The sequence below is a fragment of the Condylura cristata genome, unplaced genomic scaffold, assembly GCF_000260355.1.
Source record: "Condylura cristata isolate star-nosed mole 26May11 unplaced genomic scaffold, ConCri1.0 scaffold00033, whole genome shotgun sequence".
Taxonomy (NCBI): Eukaryota; Metazoa; Chordata; class Mammalia; order Eulipotyphla; family Talpidae; genus Condylura; species Condylura cristata.
In genome coordinates, this window is record NW_004567134.1 from 3,021,855 (window position 1) to 3,047,611 (window position 25,757).

The window sequence follows — 25,757 nt, forward strand, 5'->3', positions numbered from 1 at the left end:
CTTTTCTTGAACCCTAGCAGTCTACGTGCTGTTTCCTATTGTAAAGTATCAATTCATGCCTCAGTGACTCCTGCTTATAATGATCTTAACTCCTTCTTTATCCTTACCTGGCTAATGTCCATGGTTCTTTCAGGCCTGATTAGAAAGGGTCATTTGCTGTGGTGTCTTCCTGGACACTCTGTCCTAGGCAGAGTTGCTTTTTTCTCCCCATTAGCCACTGTTAAATTTGTTATTGTAATATCTTGCCCTGCCTATCATCTTAGGGCTGAGGGTTTTTTGTCTTGTAATGCTTAGCAGTACATGGAGTATGTTGCCTATTTTCCTTCAATAATTTATTCCCTGGTTTAAAGATATCTGAGCTCTACAAACTAATTTTGCAGATACTATATTTAACTATTGGTGTGAAAAGCCCTTTGGTACAAAAGCTGCCCTCTTATTTTTTTTTTTTTTTGGTTGCTGTTATGTAACCATGATCTCAGAGTGTATCACATTAGCGTGGTAAGTAATTTTTAGCATGTACTACAGAAAAGAAAAACACGATCTGATCAAAGGGGTCTGTTAAACCCTGAATAAAATCACATTTTTTTTAATCACTTGGTATGAAGCAGCAGTCTATTGGCTAGAAATGTATCTCTAAAATAGAAGGTGTTAATGTAACTTATTTTCATTCATGATTTGGTTTTCTTTTTTAATGTTTAGGGGGATGTTGATACTACAACAGTAAAAGTGGAATTTGATGAAGAGTTCAGTGGGACACCAGTAGAAGGGACAGGAGAAGAAGCATTGATCCCATCAGCTCCTGTAAATAAAGGTCCCAAGCCCAAAAGAGAGAAAAAAGAGCCTGGTGAGGAATTGTTACAAAGTACTTTTCGTAGAAAACCTGTATATACAGGTTACTACTTCATTGTTTACTAAAAGTATCATAATAATGTTTATAAAATAACAAATGTTGCTAAATATTTAAAATATTTTTCTTAATTGATGACGTAAGTATTGATAGATATCTTACTGCTTTTTTATTTTTAGGTACCAGGGTGAGAAAAACACCTACCTCATCTGGTAAATCTGGCACAAAGAAAGTGAAGAAACGGAATCCTTGGTCGGATGATGAATCCAAGTCAGAAAGTGACTTGGAAGAAACAGAACCTGTGGTTATTCCAAGAGATTCTTTGCTTAGGAGAGCAGCTGGTATTGTGATATATATTTGTATTTCAAGTTACAGTTCACAAAGACAGAATGTTTACAGTTTGGGTTATTCTCTCCATAGTCTAAATGTTTGGTAAAAAATAAACCTTGGCAATATAACAATAGTGATGGACCAATAAAAAGGGCTTTGTTTTCTACTCCTTGTATCAGGAAAACTTTGCCTCTACTTTAGGAATCTTATTCCATGTATATAGCATGATTTAGATAATTACAGTGTTTGAGTTCGTAGAATCTCATTTTTTTTATTACATATTGATGTAATATGCTGAATGTTCAAAATTCATTAACTTGAAATAATCAAAAATTGAATTTTCTAAGTTTTAATTTAAAGTGAAGGATGAAAACTTGGTTGTTTTACTTTGGGAGATAATTTTTAAATTGTAAGACTTCAACTTGTTCAGTTCTGTAATCACAAATGGACTGAATTCCTTTTTTCCAGTGCACTGTAAAGATGTAAATTCAATTAACAATGAAAATGTGTTAAATAACTAAATTATTTCCAGTTTTCATACATCCGAAATGGAGTATGAAATGATACAGCACCAAACTGACTTTTATTTCAAGATAAGTATAAGAAATTACAGTAACTTAATAGCACGCCTTTCCTCATAGTTGGTGCTTTTTTATGCATTATTTCGTTAACACATTGAAGTCTAGTATCTCCTATTTTTCTCATCTGAATGAAAAATTTTTATGGAAAAGGTTAAGAGAAAGTTTAGCGCATTCTAAATACCTGTAAATCTTAGTTACTTTTGAAGTGGCCACATGGCTGTGCATGACATGACAAACGTCATTCTCATATTGCCATTAGTTCTCTAACAAGATGCAGCATGACTTTGTTGTCTCCTGGAAAGTGTAAGACAGATACTAATGTCATCAAAATAACCAAAACCAGTTGTTGGTGTTTAAATGCTTACATTTTGCCTTGTGTGTTTTTTAAAGATTTTTTTATGCATACAGAGGTGGGGAGCAGAACAGGTTGACTGATGAAGTGCACTAGTGGCTCACTGGAGCAGCGGGCGGGTCAGCTCCCTGTCAAGGGATTGAACAAGTGGCTGCTAGCTTCATAGTGCTGAGCTTTAACCTGTTGTACCACCAGGCCCTGCCTTGTGTTTTTTAAAATGCATTATTAGTAGTTTTTTATGTGGATAAAGGTGGATTTGGAATTTAATATTCACTTTTGCTTTTCTCCTAGCTGAAAGGCCTAAGTACACATTTGATTTCTCAGAAGAAGAGGATGAAGATGCTGATGATGATGATGATAATAATGATTTAGAAGAATTGAAAGTTAAAGCATCTCCTATAATAAATGATGGGGAAGATGAATTTGTTCCTTCAGATGGCTTAGACAAAGATGAATATACATTCTCACCAGGCAAATCAAAAACCACCCCAGAGTAAGTAATGAAGCAACTATTGATCAGTTATATAGTAGTTTGAACACCTATCAAAGAAATTATAATAAGCTCTAAGAAAGTTATTCTAGGTGAGGTACTCCTTTTAGAAGGAATAATTTTGCTAATATTGCAACTGTTTGTTACTAGAGCACAAGTTGATAATTCCTCCCCGCAGGACTTGATAGTAAATAATCCATATGATTTCTCTCACATCTGTATACTCAATGCTGCCCTTATAGGAACAGTACAATTACAGAGAGTATACGAATGTGTCCTAGTAAAATTCATTTACAGACATAGATGGCAGGTCTATGGGGCATAGTTTTACGACCCTTGGTTCAGAGAAGACAATCTTTGGAGGTTTAATTTTGTCCCCTAGCTTTGAACATTAACATGTAGGTTGTAGAGCTTGTGAAATAGTTCGCATTTCTTGAGATGTATGTTACCACAGATTTTTAAATGAACTATTTTACCATCTGTAGTCTAAGATAAGTAGGATTATTGCTACTGTATCGAGAGTCTAATTTTTCATAAAAATCAAGTGGTATTTTTAACAATTTTAAGCCTGTCTCAGGTTGTGTAAGCACTAAAATTTTCTTCTGATTATAACTAAATATCTGGTTGCAGCTGTCATAAGTTATAAATGATAACCTTTGTGGTGTATAATTTTTCTTTTTAATAGAAAATCTTCACATGACAAAAAAAGTCAAGATTTTGGGAATCTCTTTTCATTTCCTTCATATTCTCAGAAGTCAGAAGATGGTATGCTTAATTGTTTTTCCCCATTGGTTAATGGTATTAGTGCTATGTATTAGAGAAAAAAAAATGCTAAAATCATATCGTGATTTAACTTCAAGATTTTTTTGAGTAGAAAACTCCTTTTTTTATTTTCCTTAATATTACAAGGATTATTTAGTTCTCTTCCAACTAATTAGTTAAAATAGGCATTATGGAAACATTTAGCTGTGCAGGCAGATGCTAACCTGTATGTGGGAGGGGGAAGGCTTTGATAGTTAAATTTATAAGGAATACTGAAATTTCATAGCAATGGAAATTTATATTTGACAGTTTTTTAAAGAAAGCTATTCTGTATATTAAATACAGATCTGTTTTAGGGCATATATATTTTTTTATTGCTTTTGTGTGTGTGTGAATTTTGAAGTCAGTTAATCAGTCTAGTTAGATTTAATTGGTTCACTGTCCTGTATTTTTGTGAACAAGTATTTACATATGTATATACAGGTGAGCATTTTTGATTGTCACATTCAAATAGTTATTTTAAAAGTCTCATTTGAGAAAGGGAGGGATGGGAAATGAAATTGGTTAAATATAAACTGAAGGTAGTAAGCCTCTGTGCCTTCTAAGTTAACCTTTAGTGATTTAATCATTATTTTCTAAGATTTGAACATCATTATTGATACTCCTCAAATAGGTAATATGATATAAACATTATAGTGAGAACATTCGATATGCCATTTTGACTTGGTCATTTATATTTTAAATAGATAATATTTTGGACTACTAAATTTTTAATAATATAAAATAATATATAATATAAAATAGTGGAGTTAACGTTTTTGAGGGAAAACATTTTTAGATTTTCTGCTGTTCGTGTACATGATCACAGAACAGAAATTTGTAAGACAACTTCTTTTTAAGTGGCCCCCACAGCTCTTGCTGAATAAAAGCTTTGTAATTTCAGATTCAGCGAAATTTGACAGTAATGAAGAAGATTCTGCTTCTGTTTTTTCACCATCATTTGGTCTGAAACAAACAGATAAAGGTCCAAGTAAAACGGCAGCTGCTAAAAAGGGTATGTATATTTGCTAAGCATTGCAAAATCATACAGGTACTTCAGATTAAATTTAATTTCTTATTATTGGAAATTTTGCAGCATAGTTTTAAAAAAAGCATCCCATGTATTAATATCTAAGTTTGGCTTTCTAGTAATGTTGTCCTATAGTTGTAGTCTGTCTAATAAGCTGATTGTGTTACATGTATAGGTCACGCATTACTCGTGTGGAATGGTCAGTTTAATTCATGACTTTTTCACTGGGAGTCGCATGGCCCTTTTTTCTAATATCTTAGATTGTCCATGAACCACTTTTTGAAGGTCACCGTTAGTGCTTTAGGGGTCTTAAGAAAAGTTCCCAGTTAACTCTGAACATACTAGGACTGTGGCAAGAAATTGGTTGGCTACAGGATCCTCTCTAATCAATGCATTGGGTTCTCAAACCCCCCCCCCCCTTCCCCCTTACTCTCTGTATTTCTTCAGCTGAGGTCTTTCTCTTTGCTATGCTAGGTTAGCATTTCCCTGCTCTTATCTTTCCCCAGTTACTGGTAAAGGTAGTGTCCGTTTGATACTGACTCTTAAAGAGCTTCACAGGGTGTATGCTCCCAGAGCGATGACAGACTTACTCATTACTAGCTGCCTCTTCCTTGTCTTATTTATGTACTCGTTCTTTGTCTTGGGGCCACTTTGGTGGAACTCAAACAGACAGAATCTGTTAAATTTGCTTTACACATCATTTGTCTTCATATGAACATCTTATATTAGAATCAGCTTGGGTGCCACATCACTTTTGAACATAATTAACTCATTAAGCTCCTGTGAACAAAAAGCCACTGTAGTATTCTGCACAGGTAAGTGTCATCTAACACAAGTCTAGAAGCTCTTCTGGGTACTCTTGAACACCCTGCTATGTCAGGCCTATACTTAACGCTTGGAGTTGCCACGAAGGACTCATGGGAGGGACAAGCTATGCACTTCCATAGAGCATGGGTCCTTCTGTTGTTTTAATGAGAGGCTCACTGAAATTGGGACTGGGATTTTCCAAAGAACTAGTGTGGGTGTTTGTTTTTAGTAGTTAATTTTTAAAAAATTAATATCGTTCTTGCATGACTAATAAAAACAGACCTTTAGGTCTGTTGTGTACTTCCCTAGAATTTTCACATTTCCATATAAAGCAACAAGTATGGATGTCAGCTTTTTATGGAAGTTAACTGGTTTTTATTCATGCTGTTTGAAGGTCCGATAAAAATATTTTTTCTCTAAATATTTTTTAAAAGTTTGAACTTAACATTGAATTTATACTTAGGTGTAATTAATTTCAGAATTACTTTGGTCTTGATTATACTTTTTACTGCTTTAAATTCATTGTAATGGCCCTTGTTTAAAATACCTCACTTGAAATAACAAAAGGCAAATTATGAATAGAAAACATTTGCCATCATAAGAAAGTGGTTGCCTTTATGTTGGCACAAAGTAGAGAAAAACCATTTTAAAACTACTTAATTATAAGAAATTCCATTGTTGTAGGACTCATTTTAGTCTGTTTTGTTGGTAACTATATCACACTAACCTATAAAATGGGAATTTGCTTAATAGGAAAGCCATCTTCAGATGCAATCCCTAAGCCCAAGAGGACCCCCAAACAGAAGAAAGTAGAGACTGTAAACTCTGACTCTGATTCAGAATTTGGCATCCCAAAGAAGACTACAACACCCAAAGGTGAGGTATAGCCTTGACAAACCCATGTAGAAAACACTCTCTTCTAGTTACTGAATTTAGAGAGACTGTTTGCTCAGTGCATTGTAAATCCCTTTACTCTTCAGTAAGCAATGTGCTTAAGAGTCAGTGCTGAGTTCAAAGGAAATAGAGCAATTTAGTCTAGCCCTTTTGTTTCAGAAAGGTAGAAATTAGCACTCAAAGACCTTCTGCAGCCAACTCACTGGAAATAGTTACTACAGATGAAGGCTTCTCAGGAGCTAAAGTATGACACTGTGGGTTTTGCTAGAGTTAGAATTCTTACACCAAAGCTTTTTCGTTCATCCAGGAAATGAAATAGGTGTTCTCAGGGCCTGTGAGGCCACCAGTTTTTCCGGGGACCCCTCTTCAGCGCTACAATGTCCTTAAAGCTGTTTTAAAAAAATTTTAAAAATATACATAAGACATAATTTTCTGTAAGGGTAGTTACTCAACCTTTTAACCACAATACCATCAGTGTGGTAGGTCAGTATTCCGAAACTTTTATATAGTCTGCTTCATTTTAGCAAATATGGGGCCCCCAAGATCATTAAGACTATCTTCTTACTGGTTGATTTTTAAATTACTTTGAGGAATTTTTTAAAAATTAGAATTACAATTTAATTTCATTTTCTTTCACTAGCATTGTGGGACAGAAGTTTAGTTACTATTTAAATATATATTACCTTTTCCCCTTCTTCCTTTAATGATGAGAGTAAGATGTTAGGTAGATGAAAACAATAGGTTGCATGTAGTGATCCTAGGTCTAAGAAGAAAGAGTTTTCAGATTATTTCATGATTTATGCTAGGGGTTAAATCCAAGATTGTTACTTAAAGGAGTAAGCTTTTAAACTTTTCAATTGATGTTTACCTTCCTAATAATTCACGTTGTATTCTTTTTATATTGTTTTTACTCTAGGAAAAATCAGAAGCTAAAAAAATATTTTCTTTTCAAGCTCACAGACCACATGTGTAAAGTATAAATGCTTTATATTAAAATTTGCCACCAGACCTTACTTACATCTAAGTCATGTCAACATGACTGACATGATACTACCAGACTTAAGAGGACTGCAGTACTGATCAGAATATGAAAAAAATAAGCTTAATATTTGACATTTATCTCTTTGTACCTGCACTAAACTCTTGTTTCATTTTAAGGCAAAGGTCGAGGGGCAAAGAAAAGGAAAGCATCTGGCTCTGAAAATGAAGGTGATTATAACCCTGGCAGGAAGACATCCAAAACAGCAAGCAAGGTAATCTAGAGATCTTTTAACATGTGGTTTTAAGTTGATCTATCTATCTTGTGATAGTGCTAAACTTAGAATTTCTTATCCAAGCATCAATCTTCCATAAACAAGAATGTCTTGGATATAAGTATTGTATAAATCAGCTTACTTATTTAATAGAAGTTATATATTACTGTCTGAAATGTCTTGCAGACTATTTCTTTTTAACCTGAATTCATTTGACCAGAGCTAATTTTTCCAGTAACTATTTCTGGGGAAGGATCAGACTATCTTTTAGATTAAAAAAACACATCAAATGTCACCTACCTCTCTTCCTGTCAAAACTTATAAATACAGATGATTGTAGTTTTATGCTGCTCATTACATTTACCTCTCCGGTGCAGTCTTCTATAACTCTGGGCCGTCATGGTTTCCACTTATGACAGGTACTTGAGAGAAAGTAATGGTGATAATGTGAGATTATCAAGGTGAGAAATTAATCCTTTTTTCTCTTCATAACAATTATTAGGTAACTGATCTTAACACTAGATTTTAAAAAGCACATTTTTTGTAATACTTCCCAAATAGAGCAGAAGTGTATGGAACAATTCTTTACAACCATCAGAGTTTTAAATCTTTTTTAAATGTTTAGAAACCGAAGAAAGCATCTTTTGATCAGGATTCAGATGTGGATATCTTCCCATCAGACTTCACTTCTGAACCACCTTCTCTGCCACGGACCGGTCGGGCTAGGAAAGAAGTAAAATATTTTGCAGAGTCTGATGAAGAAGAGGATGTTGATTTTGCAATGTTTAATTAAGTGCCCAAAGAGCACAGAAACATTTTAACAAATACCTTGTGTTGTCCTTTTGTCTCTTCTGTCTCAGACTTTTGTACATCTGGCTTATTTTAATGTGATGATGTAATTGATGGTTTTTTATTATTGTGGTAGGCCTTTTAACATTTTGTTCTTACACAGTTTTATGCTCTTTTTTACTCATGAAATGTCATGTACTGTCTGATTGGCTTGTAGAATTGTTATAGACTGCCGTGCATTAGCACAGATTTTAATTGTCATGGTTGCAGACTACAAACCTGCTTTTTGAAATGAAATTTAAACATTAAAAATGGAACTGTGTTTTCTGTCTCTTTCCTGAACATGAAACTGCAGTAAAGGCTCCCACACACCTTTAAAATAAATATATTTTATTCTTTGCCAGGAGACTCCATGGAAAAAGGTAAACAGTATATGAACATAGAAAGCATTGTTAAACAATCTCAATGTACAAACAGAGCCAGTGAAAGAACATCACAGACTTGCTAATATATCAAAAAAAAACAAAAACAAAAAAAACCCACTAGTGCTTAAATGAGAACTAAGAACTGACACTTGTATCTGTTAACCACTCTACCACAGCTTTCACTCTGCTTCATAGTGATTGAACAAGGTCAAAGGATGCAGATTCTGCCCATACTTTGGGGAGTTAATATTAGACACTGGGCATGGAGAAGGCTGGAGCAGGGGAAACCCCATATCGGGCATGAATCCAGGAGGACGACAGACTTACTTGGTACAGGTGGTAACCAGCCTGCTAATTATATCATGAAATTTTCCTAATGGCTTGTGAATAGGTAAACAAAAACTTAACACTGAAAGTGTTTCTGCCTTGGAGGCTATCATTACTGTAAAAATGTATCTTTTTAAAAAAATGTGTAGTAATGTCCTTAAACAAGTAATAAACCACTTAATTTAAAGTGACATTAACAATTGAACAAGTGACATTTGATTAACTGAACTGGCAGTTACACCAATACAGAATTCTCTTCTGCTAGTGCAGTGAATTTGTATACTTTACTGGGCAACATGAAATAAAAGATGCAGTTTGCAAGAACAAGCTTCCATACTAACTAAATTAGAAAATCTCTAGCCTTATCTTGTCATACTGTACAGCAGTCCCATTTCCTTACCTTGATGTCTTGAGTCTCCTGTGAAGGCAAGACAGTCATCGTTTTGAACCTTTCTGAGCTGGACATGTACAGTAGTCTGCTTTATAACCATGGTGTGGCTTGGTCATTTTGAGTATGCAAGACAAAAGCACCAAACATACAGTATAGAAAGAACAAAGCCGTACTTCTGTATGTACAAAGTCTTCCAGAAACCTAACCAGGGATAAATAATTTTGACTGGGTCTTTGCCATGCAATCTTGAATGTTCATAGAGGAAAATAGAAGCTTTTAACTAGTTTCTGGTTGCATGAAATGGCTGATTTTTAGAATTTAAAAAGTTTGCATTTCTAGGTAAATTAGACAGGAGTATATATTGATACATACGAAAACGTCTTGGTCCTTCTTGAGTTTTAATATATTTTCAGTCCAAAAATTAAGCAGCAGTAAAAATGTTTTTTTTTTTTTTTTCCTTGCATTTTAAATCCCGGAACTGAAGTTACTGGGGAATGTTTGAAGTGGATGGAAAGTGTCTTATTGCACCAGTGGTGACTGACTGACACCACTGTTTTCCACTGAGCTGGGTGAGATGCTGGGACTGTGCTCTGCTGTGTTACCACTTGAACTTGGGGTCAAAGGTTCATGTCCTTCAGAATTCTCCAGCATTTCCTGAATGAGAGGTGGCATTGATCCAGGAATTTCCATTTTCAAGGTAATTACACGTTCTGCACCTTTTTGAAAGAGATAATAGAAATCCTGTAGCGATAAGGAGTTAAGTGAACAACCAGATATCAACTTCCATCTGCTTTAACAAGGGTGGGAATCGTGCCACCAAATACCTCCTGTAAGCTAGCGTAATTTCATAGTATTTAAACATTAAAAGTAGTAGCTATGACTATCTGTAGACACAGCAGAGATAGGGTGATATACTTAAATTTGACAAATCTGTACTTCAATTTCAGGAAAAAAACAAACAAAACCAGTATATATTCATTTAACCTAGTTCACAAAGAGGAGTTCCTAGTAAAAGACCAGAAAGAGTGTTTTGAAAGTGAGGCAGTTGAAAGGACTCCAGTTATCTACATAAGGAGGAAATGACTTGAGTAATAAACTGTGTGGTGATTATCAACCTGAATACCCCTGTATGCCCCAATGTGGTGGCTACTAGCCCCAAGGGGCTATTGAAGTGCATTGACTAACAACAATGTTTCCATTGCATTAACCACATTTGAAGTGCTTAAGAGCCACATGAGACCAATGGCTACTGCATCAACAGAGGGGGTTTAGCGTATTTCATAAGCACAGTCAATTCTATTACCACTAGTCTAGGTATGTATAGGGAGTGATAGTATTAGGTTAGACAGCCTGACTGCTTTAAAATTGAAGCTGTCATAATTTCTATGGTATAAAGCAGTGGTATCAACTATTTGCTTCTCAATACTATGCTAGAGATGAACTCAATGTCTCATTGAAGACATACCTTTGAAGTTTAAGAACTGAGACTCCTTGTTGAACAAGTTCACTGTGCTAAGTTAAATGTCAGCATTTGCTCCTTGGCTCACCAAGGTCTTCAAGGACAGAGACTTTCTAACGGGAAGGAGCATGACAAATAACAGCACATGTGGTACCAGGGATAGCTGCTGAGTTCTCTCTCCACAGACCCTGCTCTAAAACTCAACTCTGATGTGGCGAGTTGCCACATAAACTGAAAATCACCAGGCAAGAGAATATTTATACCTTCTAGGAAGTCAAGAATTCCTTTGCTTAGAAGTGTTCAGAAGTAAATCTCCTGCCTACACACAAGAGAGCAATGGCTACATTGACTGAGAAACTTAGCCAGTAACAATTACCCTAAGTACTACTCATTTTTCTTGAGGTCTGGATGTTCAGGAAAAACTGAAGTAAACTTTATATAAATCAGAACATGTGTGGAAAACTAGAATAAAATGTATACAACTAAAAAATTTAAATGCCTAACATTTTTTTGAAATCAGCTTTTCAAATTACTGTTATCTGATTGTTAAAAATTTATGAAGTACATTAAGATTTGCAGTCTTTTTTTTTTTTTTTCAATGGTGGTAGAAATTAATTCTAAAACAAAGAGGTGGCTATTATCAAACATCCTGAATAATACAGAGCAGAGTACCAGGTTAGAACCACTGGTTCTCTGGTTCACTTACAAACACAGATGCTAAAGACATACCTTTAGCACTGATGCTGCGGAGATCTGTGATTTTCATTAAGATCTTTGGAAACATATGCGGCTTGCTGGGTCGTCTTTTTCTGATATAAATTTTTAGTGCTTCCAGCAATGGTTCTTGTAGCTTATCTACTTTTGTTGGTTCCTCAAGGTCCTGCCGGTCTAGATAGCAGAAATAAAATATTAGGACAGAGGGAATCATGTATTTTCCAGAGTAGGAGGTTTCTGCTCATCTCCCATTTCTCTCCTATGACTATTAGAGCTTGATAACTCAATCACACACAAATTTGAAGGGATGTGTAATTGCTTTTAACAGTGCTACTTGAAATGATCGTGCCCCTTAATGGTCAGGAGCACATTTTCTTGGCTGTCTGCAGTCAAAACCAGGGAGTGAATTACTTCTCATGACCAGGAGGTGTCACTACTGAGCTGAATTAAACAAACCTTGAGCAGCCTGGTAATAAAAAGCGAAGCAAATGGGCCCGATGAAGGCCATTCCTTTTTAACTACACATGATTCAGCATCCTGTGAGCCAGCAGGGGTCACTACATAGAAATCCACATCTTATCTCCAGCCTGTCCAGCATTGGTAGGGAGGGACAATCCCAATGACGTATTCCTAGCCACTAAATTAGTAAGCAGCACAAAGTCCCTTTGGTTGTCATTAAAATGTCCCTAGACAGTCAATTTTAGTCTGATTTTGCCTTTGAAAACGAGCTGTGGCTACTGGAGAAATAACATTTTGGTATTTCAGAGCAGAATGAGCTTAAATACCTTTAATTTCTAGCTATAAGGAACAATGTGAGAAACCCCATATATGCATGCCTGGCATTAGTCATGTCTTTTTCCATGCAAAATAACTCCAGAATGGAGGTGAGGAATTTCCCATAAATTACAAGTATAAATTGGTCTTAATGGAATTGCGCGAGGGTTTTCTAGGTAGTTGGTACCTCCACAGATTAAGCAGATAGCACTAAGAAGGCCTGTTTCTGTGTCATCCATTTCCAAAGGCAGGAGCTGGTTGGCAAAGGTGAACACAAGGTCAGTCAGAGGACCAAATCCAGCATTGTGCATCTGAGTTCGATTTAGGGTAAGGCCATCTGAAAAAGTCATGGTGTCTTGTTCTGGGGTGTACCTGGTGCAAATTCTAAGAATCTGGAAGAAAAAACAAACCATATTTGATGGATCATCAAAATCAACCTCTCCTGGCAGCACCATTCTGATCTAGGCAGCAAATACCATGCAGATTCCAAGGAGGGCTCACACGGGCATGTGACCCCCCCCCCCCCCCGTGGATGTGGGTGTCCCCTCTAGCTCTTCCACTAAAAGACGAGATGTCAGGACTCAGGCTAACATTAAGGGAATGATAAATAGCACACAAGAGAATTTGAGAAATATCTGTGCTCAAAGTAATTCATTTGATTCAAATAAACATTTACTGAGTAACTACTTATGTCCCAGGCACTGTGCCAGCTGTTAGGGATTAAAAAAAAATGATTAATAATTTTTTTAAAGGGGTAGAGTCTGAAAAAAGGGCAGTATCTACTATTTACTGAATGTTTAGTGTATGCCCTACAGTCAATATTGCAAACAACTCAACAAATGGAATATTATTTTCCATTCTTATTTTCTAGATGAGGGACTGAAAGCTCAGAAAGGTTCTTATATGCCCAAGTGTCACAGTTGATGTGGACTCAATCTAATTCAATACCACATTGGTTCCCTCTTCCGTGATGCTTTTTGACATATAGCTGTACAGAACTGCAGCACAGGGAGTGGAAGCAGCAAGGTGTGGAGCGTTCAGGAGAAGCAAGCTCAGACGTCAGAAGGAAATTAAGGGCATGCTCCTAGAGCACTGGCGGTGTTTCTAGTAAGCCCAGAGTTGGGGTGGGGTTACTATAGGCAGGAAGCCAGGGATGCTGCACAGTTTCCCACCTCACCTGGCATGCCTGACAATAACTCTGCCAGCCACTCTGGTTCCTGCCACCAGGACACACCTGCTCACCACGCTGCCTTAGAGCTGCACTCAGCACAGCAAGCACCAAAATGTCTGGATTCTGTAGATGGTCAACTCCCACCTCACAGTGCTTAGACAAATCCCCTGGCCCTGCCCATGTGCTAGACACCCCCACCCCTGCACCCACATCCCAAAACTGGGAAGTGCCTCTGCAGCCAGGTTTCTACCCTGGACCTCTCCCTCAGGAAATGCCTCATATCTGCTTGAAAAACAGAAAAATTAATCCTGCCTGGACAGAAGTGAACAACCCAGCCAAAGGCTCGGGAGCAAAGTCTATCCCAGATGCTGGTGCTCAGCTTGACTGAGTCTGGTCCCCACAAATGTCCTGAGTGTCAACCCAGAGCAGGACAGATGTAATCAGGAAGCCTGCCATCTTCCTGCTCCCTGGCCACACGTGGAGGAGAGTATTCCTCTGAGCAAGCATACTATTCCCACAGAGGCGGGAATAGCACAGCTGTTATCAAATCTCTGACTTGTCAGGGACATACTTCGGGGGCAAGGATTCTTCTCACAGAGAAGTTTGTCCTGGCTGCCTGGCAGTGCCCTACAAGCACCTCCCATCTTCGGGGCCACATTGGCTGGGGGCAGGCCTGTTGCACTGGCAAGGTCTCTTGCTCTTGGGTCCCCTGGTCTCTAAGCTTCCAAGAAGACGGTGGAGTAGAAGTGCCCTTCTCCTGCATGCAGGGCTCCAGGGAGCTTGAGTGTCCGGATGCCCTGGAGAGGCCTTTGCCACCAATGTCTCCTTGACATTGCATTCTTAGAGAAGGGTGAATGTTAGCATATCTCACCTCCAATTTATGATAATATTTTATTGATCACTGACTATATGTTGGGTACTATGTTAAGTGTCTTACTATATTGCTTAATTCTCATATGAATAATTCCCATGAACTGGCTACTACTATTACCTTATTTTACACATGGGGAAACAAACCCAAAGAACTTGTTATGTACATCACAACAGCATATTTGCTTCAGGGCTTGTACTGTCACCTCTCCACTACCACAGCCATGTCTGTGTACAAATCCAGGTGCCTCTAATTGTGGTAACTTCTGACCCAGCATTAATTGGCAGATCAGCCTCACTAGTCTCCTAGGCTGGGTGCTCTGGAGAGTGCACAGCCTGCATAACTATACATAGCACACAGCCTATGGCTGAGAAGCAGAATGCTACAAATTTTATGGGGTGGTATGTTGTAAATGTCCTCAAAGTTCTTAGTGTCCTTATTGTGTCACCAGTAGCACAGTGAACTGTAAAGCTTATGTTAAAAGGTTATCAAAAGGGGACAAAAATTCCTTTTCATTGGATGGGTGGTTCATCTCAACTCTCAGATATTTGCCCAGGGCCCTCTCTAAGCCAGCATCATCATCATCTGAGAGCCCCTGACTGGCTGAGATGCATGGGAACAGCACCAAAGCCCGGGAGGTGAAGCGCAGCACCTTGGCCCAGAAAACAGAACTCCTAACCCCAGGCCAAGTTTCCTCCAACTACTTGGAGAAACACAAGGAAAAGCTGCCTATCCAGGGAGCCATCATGTGAGGGGAAAATTGTCATAGTCTATTTATGTGTTCAACACCCAGATATATCTCCACGTTGGGGCCACAAAGGTACTGGGGAAGTCTGTGCAGTGTTAGCACATTGCTGAGATGGCAAATGCATCCATCCGTGATGAGGGTGAAAGCAGCCCTCGGTCTGGCCGGAAAGGGTCAGAAAGCGAGGACTACAGCATCTGCAAGCTGTCAGGGGCCACTTAGAAATCCAAGTTCAAGCTGTAGAGACAAATGTCTATTTTGAACTCTGAAAGATTTTTCTCCTCAAAAATTGGGAAATATTTGGATGCTAAACCATTTAAACTATGGTCAATTGCCCCACTTTTTAGAAAGTTCACATCCAAGTCTAAAGAGACTGCCCGGAGAGGATGGCGTGTGGCCTGAGATGAGAGAATGGGCAATGCCTCCTTTTATCAAGTGGTGTCAGCCCTCCCCCCACCCTGACTACCCTAGTGGTCAGCAGGCATCCTTCTCATGGCTTCTGGCCAGGCCGGTGACTGGAGAGAAACCAAGGAGTTCCATTCTGTCACACTAAAGTCAAATGCCATTGGCAACCACTATATGCTTCTCTGGGATGAAAACACCCTTTGTTTGAAAGAAGGGTATTTTATCTGGAGAGAAGAGCATGCAGAGCCCACGAGATGGGGTAAAAATACCTCCGGCAAGACTGGCTCACCAACCGAGGGTCCATTCCGACAACACATAGCTCCACTGACAAAGCCTATCCTCAAGGAAAAACGCACATGGTCTTCAGCTAGGGCAACTGCTCCTCACAGCTTTCTGACCTCCTAGCAGCAAAGTGCCTGAGGCTGGAGCCCAGAGAGGATGTATGCATTTGGCAAGGACTTTCCATGTCTCTCCTCATCCCTATGACCAACCTAATCTGAGCAGTTCTCATTGGGCCTTGAAGATGGCTCCTCATTTCTACTCTTCCTGATCTGGACCTGCACAGCCCATCCACAGTTGCCACAGCAGCTGCTCATAACTCATCTGAGGGGACCTCTCTCTAGCTACAGATCCTCCAGAAAATCCAAAAAAAATTTTCATGCTTCTACATCCTCCACCTCTTTCCCCCTTGCTCACTATTTTCTGGCCATATTGGTTTTTTCCTGAGTCTCCAAGTGCACTACTAAGCACATTTTCCTTATGTATTTCTACCACCAATGGGCTCCCTTATATCCTCCTGATCATAGTTTTTCTCTAAAACAAACCATTATTTAGACCCTTTCTCTAAATTAGTTTTGCCTATTCTTGTAATTTGGCTAAATGGAGTCACATGGTATCTCCTCTTTGGTGTCTGGCTTTTATTTATTCCATATCTGGTCTGTGAAAGTCTCCTATGTTAATGTATGTTCACTTCTGTGTAGTATTCTACACCATGACCCATCCTCCCTGCTTATTTTCATCTATGGTCTCCAACGTGACCTCCTAAACAAGCTCCCAGAAGGGACGGTTCTTCATCTGTCTTACTCCATGCTGTGTCTTTAGCACACAGGACAGAGTCATCCACACAGCAAGTGGTTAATGAATATCTGTTGTATAAATGAATTGAATTCCCTCATTAGACTCCTATCCTGATGGGGTATCCAGGGGTTGCTTAGCGTTTACATTGCAAAGGAGAACCCTCCAATTGTTCATTCAACCTCTCAGTCTCTACATTGATTGTGTTCAGTAACTTGTGGGCAAAGGCTGACCTGTGTGCTCACTTGTCTTCAGTTTCTTGTGGGATGGTGCAGTGATGATAGTTAACAATAGCACATACAGAAGTTTGAGTGACTGTCTTCCCTGCCAGCATGAAGTACCTATGAGCTCATGGGAAAAAAAGGATTTCCTATTAGGACCTGCCACCAACTCACCTTTTGCAAGAAGGAAATACACTTTCTTGGAGCAGGAGTCTTCTTCCTGCTACTTTGGACCTATTTACTTAAATAGGTCCCAACAGGTGAGCTCTGCTCTGACAGGGAGGGTTTCTGACTGTTCCCTGGTTGATCCAGATCCCCTGATTTCACAAGAAGCAAAGTTCCACTGTGCTCTTAGACCCTAGACCCCTGCTCCCGAGGTGCAAGCAGCCAACGGAAAGACCACCACAGTCTCGTTTCCTGTGTAACCGCTCAATCCAGAGCCCTTGCTCCAGAGGAGATTGAGTGTGTGTTTAATTTTACTAAATGTATTTTCTTTACAGAAAGGTTTATACCCAAAGCTATGAAAGATGTAATAAAGAGAAAAATCTATGTGCTTTTAAATCACCTCAACAGCACCTTGTATGGTAGTAACTCCATCTCCACTAACACCCCATGCATCTGAGGCTTACTTGGCATGCCACTGGGCACTACATGTTAAGCACTTTTAGTCTCCCTATTTCCTGCTGCTCCTGGGAGCTGGTTTCACCTCTCACTTCCTCCAGAGACCTGTCTGCATATACACTCACAGGCAGGACATGTTCCTGCCACCTCTAATGCGGCCGCTTCTTGGTCTCAGGCAAAGGTGCTTATCAGAACTGACTGTAACAACCCTGAGGCCCACTGGGGTAGGAGGTGGCATGGAGGGTGGCATGTAGCCTGCAGAGAACAAGATACAGCAGTCTTCATCCTTTTGGAAGGCAGAGAAAAGAGGGCAGCAGAGAGTCTCATATATGAGTGGGTAAACTGAGGAAGGATGGGGTTGCTCAAGGTCACCGACGGAGGCACTGCCTCCAGCAGTAATCAGTTTAGCCTGGAGAATCCCGATGCCTTACAAAGACCTCAGGGCTGCCTCGGAAGGTGCTATGAATGTTCCTGTGAGGCTCTGGAGGGCAGGGGGAGTTGGAACAGCAGGGAAGGAGATGGTCACCCACTGGCCGAGTGAGGGCTGTCCTCGGGTCTGGCTTGCCTTGGGCACATTGCCTTGGGAGCAGTGAGCCCACCATCACAGAAGGCCTTTGACCAAGACTGGCTGGACCCTTCCCAAGGACATGTGGAGGGGACCGCAGATCAGGGGAGAGAGGTAGGCAGGTTCAGCCAACTGTAGCGGGGGCCGGAGGTTCAGCCAACTGCAGCGGGGGCCGGAGGTTCAGCCAACTGCTAGAGGTACAGTGTCTCTGTACCTCTAGCAAACAGTCTGAGACTCCAAATGGGAGGATGGAAGCTGGTGTGTGCCAAGGTGGGGGTGACAGTAAATCTTCCTCCCATCCCCGTGCCCTCCCCACATCCCAGCATTCAGAGGTACATACCAGAATGTCCAGGCAGGCGGCCTTCAGTAGGGTGATTTGGTCTGCGATGGTCAAGCTGGTGAAGCCCGGTAGACGTTTAGCAAATTCCACGATCTTAATAATGCACTTGGTGGCCAGCTCGCTGAATTTGTCCCAGAGGCCCAGGTCCAGTCGGACTCGGTGGTCAGCACTGGAATTCTAATGTGAGAGAAAGTGCCGTCAGGTGAATCTCGTGAAGCCAACGAAGTACGGGACTTACCGCATCTTTCACTAATGCATTTACAGTCCTGACAGGGAGCCCCCTGGGGTGGGGGGTAACTGAGGTTTTAGCTTGAATTTATTTACTTTTTTTGCAAGCACAAAAATCTTATTCCTGTACCACTGGGCAGCAAAGCTGCAGATGAGGGCAATTCCTCTTTATGCTACTCCAGATAACAAATGCAGAAGGAGTAATGGAATGAAGACTCACCACCATAACCCCCTTGTGAATGAGCGCCTCCTGGCACCTTCTGCTGGCAGCTGCTCATATCTTTAAAGACGGCAACCTGTCACCTGAGTGGCCGTGCTGGAGAAACACAGAGCCACCTGTGAAATAATGTGGCCCAAAAGCCCACTGGAATTAGGATAAGCCTGTAGATCTAATGTCAGGAAATGCAGGAGACAGAAGAACACAATTAACAACACTGGGAGACGGGGCTGTCTCCATCTGGGAAGCAGAAGACACCCGAGGAACAACAACTGATCTCTTCCATAAGTATGCTGCAAAGAGCAAAAAAAGAAGCAGGGAAAGGAAAACCTTAGCAGCTAAAGCCAACTAAAAGCTGCTCAACCTGGATGCTCAATAACCGATAAGCATCTGGGACATAAATTGACACAACCACGCAGTGGGACAGCCATCAGCAGTGACAAGCCCTGAGACAGGCCGCAATGTAGGCACCTCCAAGCATCAGGGAATTGACAGGCAGACACAGAAACCTACGCAGAGAATGACTCCACTTATGTGGCGCTCTGGGAAAGGCAAGATTATAGTGACAGAAGACAGATCACTGGTTTCCAGGAGCTGGGTAAAGGAGGAGGTGATCACAAAGGTGCGCAAGGGAACGTTCTGGGATGATGGAGATAAATACTCCATACCTTTGACTACGGTGAGAGGGTGATACGACTATCCTTCTGGCAAACTCAACAAACTCTGCCTCTAACAAAGATAAATTTTATTTCATGTAAATTGTACTCCAATAAACCTGACATTAGGATTTTTAGGGGCCTTGTGAACCGACCACAAGATGCAGACCTTATCTGAATTGTGATTCAAACAAATACATTGTGACACATAAGAAAATTGGAAATTTGAGATATTAAGGTATTTGAAATATTAAGCTTACTTTTGGAAGAGAAATGATAGCACTGTGATATTTTGTTTGCAGAACTTTCTATCATTTAGAATACACACCATAAAATGTTTACAAAGCAAGGTGTTTGTGATTCACTCCTGAACAACATGTAACAGAGAGGATTGTGAGGGTGGAAAGAGGAAACGAGATCGGCTATGCAGTGATCACAGGCATCTCTTACTCTACTTGCTTGACATTCATATTATGCTTGCAACTTGTCACAGTAGAAATGACATTAAAAAGCATCAGTGATAATTAAAAGGATAAGTAAAATTCAACCACTGCTACCAAGTTACACAGTCTGAGGCCTCCAGCGTGCCAGTGGCTACTGCATGGCCTCTGGCCTCCTCTGGTCCTGTCCATTGCCAGGCACGGAGGGCACCACCCTGCTCACGATGGTGCCATCTTCAAGCACCACACCAAGCCTGATGCTCTGTCCTGTGTGATCCCGAGAAGGACCAGGTTTCTGGTCCCTCAGCAGCTTCTGTTCAGGACTCCAACACCCAAGCTCACACAGGATCCCTTAGCTTTTGATAGTCACAAAATCAATCCAGGGGCACCCTCATCCCTATGAGAGGCACAGATTTCAGGGTAAACCTCTCCCACTGACTGGCCGGGTCCCTCCAGTCATTCAAATACGTGTGCCTTCATTCCACATGTACGTGGTCTCTCTCACCCACAGCAGGAAGAAGTCTAACGAATGTGCAGTTATAGCCTAAGTTATTAGGGCTGAGAATTTCATATTCTCCCTACCCAAACTGTCAAGCCTTAGAGAAAGGTCTCACCTCCAGGGCCACCACCTTGCTCTGACCCATCATCACCTTCCGCTGGACTGGCCAGCTCTAACTGAGCCCCTTCATTCTGTGCTGGTCTTCCTAGCTGCTTAGTCCAAGCTAGGAACAAGGGGTCCTTTCAGAACACAGGTAGAGCAAATCACTGTGCTCCTCTCAATATCCAGTATTTTGTCATCTGAAACTAAAGCCAAAGTCCTTTCGATGGCCTGCAGGGCCTCCCCAGACCTGCCCATCTTCTCTGACTCCCTGTCCTCTCACCCCTCACCATCACTGGCTCATACTACCTCAGCCTCCCGTGTCTCCTTGTTATCCTGAACAATCATGTGAAATCCTGCCTCAGGGCCTTTGCACTGGCCACTCCTTCTACCTGGACTACTGTTCCCAGGTAGCTGCATGATGCACTTACTTTCTCTGGAGCCACTCCAGGTTACTCTGTTGAAAGTGGCAGCACCCTTCCACCCCATCCCACTGTATTTATAGCACTTCTCCCCTCACCCTCCTATGATTTACTTACTTACACTGGCGCCTCTTGTCTCACTTCTCATGACTTTATTATCAATGTCTAGAGCTGTGCCTGGTGCACAGTAGGGGCTCAATTATTTGTTGAGTGAATCAACTAATCCTTGCTGCCTTAAAATGTCTCAGGAGCACTACTACCGGAAGCAGACACTCTCCTGGCCTGTGGGCGCGGCCTGCTCATGAAACTGCAGAGTCCAATATACCAGGGACAGTTCCCAGGCTTGTTGTCTAGGCCTCTGAAAGATGTCAATCACTCTGGAAAGGGAACCGGGTACCCCTAACCAGTATCTTCACCTCCCTGAAAATCAGCCCATAGAGTCAACAAAACCAGCTTTTGTTGTGAATGTTGGAAGGAATGCCAGAAGAAGAGTCTGCACAAGGGGGGCCAGGTCAGCTCTAAAGTGGGGGGCCAAAGTTGCCTTCCACGATGTTCCCTGGGGGGAGCAGGCATGCATCATCCAGATTTATTTTATTCCTTCCTCAAGGACCTTAGTGAATACAGTAGACTCGAGGGAATATAAGATCAAGATGTGCGGCCATTCGGTCTGTAATTAAATTTAATAGGCAGTTTATCCAGTTGGTAGGAAGATGACACGGAAGAGAAGGACAGAGAGGCGAGCTTACGGCGGGAAATCATTTTACGATGGAGTATCCATCTGGAAAAAAAGACATTCCCCCGGCCCAGCGAGTGTGAACGAAATCCTCATCAGCATCGTATGGGGTTACGTGATTACGCACCGGGTGGAGAGAGAGAAAGGCCTGTCGACCCCTCTATTAAAAATAATGCACAGCCGTCTTAACGGCATGAACATCTAACTCACTATTATGCAAACTGAAGGGAAGAGGCAGTTAATAAAACGCAAAATAACCTGGTGTTTTATTATACCAGAGGCAGGATTCATAGCATGCGGTTCCCGACAGTGTCTGCATTATCTTCCAGCTGAGGCGAATGGCGGCGCCGCCTGTTTGGGCTGGTAATCAAGGCGGGTAGAGGGAGCACCCGGGAAGTGTGGGTTTTCAGCCACATTTCTGAAAACCAGAGGGAGAGAGAAGGAGAACATGGGGCTGGGGGGAAGCCGTGCAGGAGAGTGGGAGACAGGCCTTCCTCATACTCACCCCTCCGAGGGTGGGCGCCCCCCTTGGCTCCCACCACAGCTCGCCTTGGGGGGAGGTCCCGGAGCCTGCCGCAAAGGCCTCAGGGCCATTCCCAGTGCCTATTTCTGCCTCAGAAAAGCCCAACACCCTTCCCCCAACCTATGACATCCAATTAAATGACTATTTTTGGTCTCATGAATAGATCCAATTTTTCTGCCACTGCAATCAGAAAAAGACAATAAAAATGGAGGTGGAACCAGCAGCGTCCTTTTAACAGTCCACAGAGGCAGCTCCTACATGACAGTGGTTTACTCTGGCCTGTGGCTCCTTTTGAGCTAAGGAGGAAACACACACTTTCTGAAAAGGACCAGAGTCAGGGTTGCCCGGGAATGCCGGGCGCACACGCCCAGGCATCCTTCCTCCGAAGCCTTCGCCTTTTGCCGTCCCCAGAGGCTGAGCCCCTTCAGTGCTGTCTGTATCTGCAGCCCCGTTGTCCACGTTTCCTTATTGGATGGCTGTGCAACAGCGCATGTGGGCCTTGCCTCAGGTTAGGCATGGCTCTGAGTGCTTATGATGAGCTCACTTTAATTCTCACAAGACGCTTGGGCCGTCAGTGCTGTCATGGTCCTGTTGGGCTGAGACCCAGAGAAGCTCAGTAACTTGTGCCAGAGGCCCAGCAGGCAGGCGCCCAGCTGGCAGCCAGGCTGTGGCTCCCAGGCTCCCCACCTGCACCATGTCCCCCCCGCATCTTGAGTTATGATACATTCCACTTTCTGAGCTGAACAGCTTGTCCTAAGCCTGTTGTTGCATTTGTGATGTCCCTCTCATCTGGAAACTCTGGAAGCTTCCAGGGGGCAGCTAATATCCTCAGCATCACTATGGAGAGAATGTGAAGAGCCAGGCCAGCATCTCCTCGTGGTCAACAAACACTGATCTAGGCACTATGACAACATGGCCTCTGGAATGTGCCAGCTGGGATATGTCCGCCCGTGGGAGGAAGAGGCAGGGCCCCAACACACGGCAGCATTTTCTTCAGAAGCAGAGGAGGTCTCCAACAGGTGGGCTTGGGCAGTTTGGCAGCTACCCTGGATGGTGGGGGAAGGTGGGCGCTGTCTTCGTGGTGTGGCACGCCTGTGGGGGCAGAGGACTCTAAGCAGTGGGATGTGTCGGGGGCCTGGGTGAGGGTCTTCTGGAAGCCCGGCTGGAAGCAAAGGTGAAGTGCAGGATTTTCCTGGAGGTGGTCTTTTGGGTTTCTCTCAGACCCCCACTGTTTCGGATTCCTGGGATAGGACATGAGTCTGGAGGGGGCTCCTCTGGTAGTTGAAGCCCGGCCATCCTGGGGACCTCAGGGATCCAGCGAACTTTGGTGAGGTGCAAGGGCAGGACAGAGGGCAGATCAGTATTCCAGAGATGCCCAAGACATGCTCCACTGGGGGTGTTCTCAGCTGCTGAGGGGGACCTTTGATGGCTCCAGAACACCAAGGGCACCTCCAGAACCCCAAGGGCACCTCCTTTATGCCCACTGAAACCCCTGGCCAGGCACAAAGGAGCCAGGGCCCTCCTCTTGCAGCTGCTTCGTGAGATGAGAGACCACCCGGCCCTATGCTGCTGACATTCACCCACCTTCTCCCAGCACACGAAGGCTCCCCAGCTCCTCAGACTTGGCTCCTGCCTCCCAGCCAGTTCCTTCTGGGCCAAACTCCTGGCCATGCTCATGCTCTCCCCTCAGCCAGGTCTGTCCTTTTCCCACCACCCAATCGTGGGACTTAGCACAGGCCCTACAGAGAACAATTTTCATTAAAAGATGAGAACTTACTATGTGTATCAGCAAAGGTTTCGAAAAGCTCACAAAACATGGGGCAAGACTGGACTTTCAGCCAGATCTGGCAAGACAGTTGCAGGCTGGAGGGGTGAACATCTGTGTGCTGAGCGGGGTGGGGGTGGTGGTGCGCGGGGGTGTCCTTGTGTGGTCACAAGGACGCACGAAATCTAATCCCAACTCTCCACAATCTGACCTTGTCTGGAAACAGGGTTACAGAGGTAACCCACTTAAGACGAGGCCATAGGGTGGGTCCTAATCCAGCACGATGGGTGACCTTATAAAGGGGAAATCTGGACAGAGACAGGCTTGGAGGGAAGGCGGGGTAAGACAGGAGAAGGTGGCTGGGGAGGTCAGGGCTGGAGAAATGAAGGCACACACCAAGGAGGCCAGGGCAACCTGCAAGTCAGGAGTTCTAGGAGACAAGGGAGGATTCCCCCCTAGTCAAGAGGGAGACCCTGCTGACACCTTGACCGTGCACTTCTAACCCCCACAGCGGAGACAAGCAGCAGCTATCTTCAGCCGCTCAGTTTACCCTGCACCGTTTCCACAGAGAGCAGGCACACAGTGGCTGTGTGAGGGAAGGTGAAGGAACGGCCTTTGGGTCTGGACAGGCAGGCGCCTTCATTGGCAAAAATCAGGCTCCTAGAAGTTAAGGCTGGTTCAAGGTCACTCACTTGAGTGCTGGACGACTGAGGCTAGAACTCGGACCTCGTTGCTCCCCTGACCTTTCACTCCTTACCTCCTGAGTTTCAGATTCTGCATCTCTGGCTGTTCATGTTCATTTCTAGAAAGGAAGTCAAGCCCACAGTGGTGGGCACTGCTCGCAACCAGCTTCCTTTTTAAACCATACATCTCTGCAAAGTCTTTTGGTTGTTTAAGGATTCTGCTGATGGTCATTTTTCTGAGTGGATGAAGGGCTCCTCAAATCTCCTCACAGGGCTGCCCCCCACCAAGGCTTGTGAGGTAACAAACAGCCTGAGCACCTGGCAGAGCAGCGGAGAAGGAGCCTGACAGCCCGGGCAGACATTCCCAGCTGGGGCCGCACTAGAGGCCTCCCACCCACCACTTAATTTTTCCAGAGGTTGCACATGTGGCCCTAAAAAAATGACAAGATATATATGAGAGGATTGAGAGGAGACCTGCCTATTTTGTACCTCTCCTCTGGGCCAGAAACTGTGCAGGTGCTCTGATGTATTTCCCTCACTTGAGAAGAAGTTCCCAGCAAACCCACTGAGTTGGTACAATTCAAGTGCCCATTATACAGAGAGCGGCTGAGGTCATCCAACTTCTAAGCATCATGGGCCAGATCTGAACAGAGCTTCTGAGGCCCCGGAGCCCAGATGACACAGTTGCCAGAGTTCTACCTAAGGAGACCTCTGAGCTGAGACGTCGCCTCGGGTTTGCTTTTCCATCCTATTTTGGAAAACTCGCCTCTAAATGGCCCTTCCCTGCTTTCCTTGTGGAACCCTCCTTTCCGCTTGATCCTGGAGGGGCTGCTGGTTAAAAGCCTTCCCAAGGAGAGCAGTTCTGGGCTTGTAGGTGAACACGCCACCCAGGTCTGTATGTAGGGGGTGACGGTCATGCTTCTGCCATCCCCACCCTCTCCTGCTGTCTCCTAGCGCCTGGCCACTTGCCCAAACTAGGAAACAAAAAAGGGTCTACTCCTTCAAAGCTCTGGAGGTGGGTGGTTAGCAGCCTTTTTGATTCCTTTCTGCCCACTTATTCCAAAGGCATCTGACAGGGATGCCAACCTGGTGAGGATGGCAGGAAGTTTCCTTGCAATGGAAGCAACTGTCTATCTAAAAAAAGCTCTTCATCAAAATGCTCAACTTGGAACAAGAACTTGCTGAAAACTGTTAGAGCTGCTGTTATTTATTTAT

At 42.7% G+C, this 25,757-nt stretch overlaps 2 protein-coding genes across 2 annotated transcripts in view; one reads left to right on the forward strand and one right to left on the reverse strand.

Moving 5' to 3' along the window:
- The window catches only part of TOP2B (topoisomerase (DNA) II beta 180kDa), a 39,955-nt gene extending 31,258 nt beyond the window's left edge, over positions 1-8,697 (forward strand). Inside the window, exons 28-35 of the mRNA XM_004692277.2 lie at positions 700-844; positions 1,027-1,188; positions 2,402-2,603; positions 3,286-3,365; positions 4,306-4,416; positions 5,992-6,114; positions 7,291-7,385; positions 8,011-8,697. Of these exons, the coding sequence (XP_004692334.1) occupies positions 700-844; positions 1,027-1,188; positions 2,402-2,603; positions 3,286-3,365; positions 4,306-4,416; positions 5,992-6,114; positions 7,291-7,385; positions 8,011-8,178 (1,086 nt within the window). The 3' untranslated portion in view covers positions 8,179-8,697. The remainder of the gene's footprint in view (positions 1-699; positions 845-1,026; positions 1,189-2,401; positions 2,604-3,285; positions 3,366-4,305; positions 4,417-5,991; positions 6,115-7,290; positions 7,386-8,010) is intronic.
- Positions 8,548-25,757, reverse strand: part of RARB (retinoic acid receptor, beta) — a 139,121-nt gene continuing 121,911 nt past the window's right edge. The window contains exons 5-8 of the mRNA XM_004692275.2: positions 18,278-18,454; positions 12,452-12,656; positions 11,506-11,664; positions 8,548-10,033 (exon numbers count right to left, since the gene is read on the reverse strand). Of these exons, the coding sequence (XP_004692332.1) occupies positions 9,837-10,033; positions 11,506-11,664; positions 12,452-12,656; positions 18,278-18,454 (738 nt within the window). The 3' untranslated portion in view covers positions 8,548-9,836. The remainder of the gene's footprint in view (positions 10,034-11,505; positions 11,665-12,451; positions 12,657-18,277; positions 18,455-25,757) is intronic.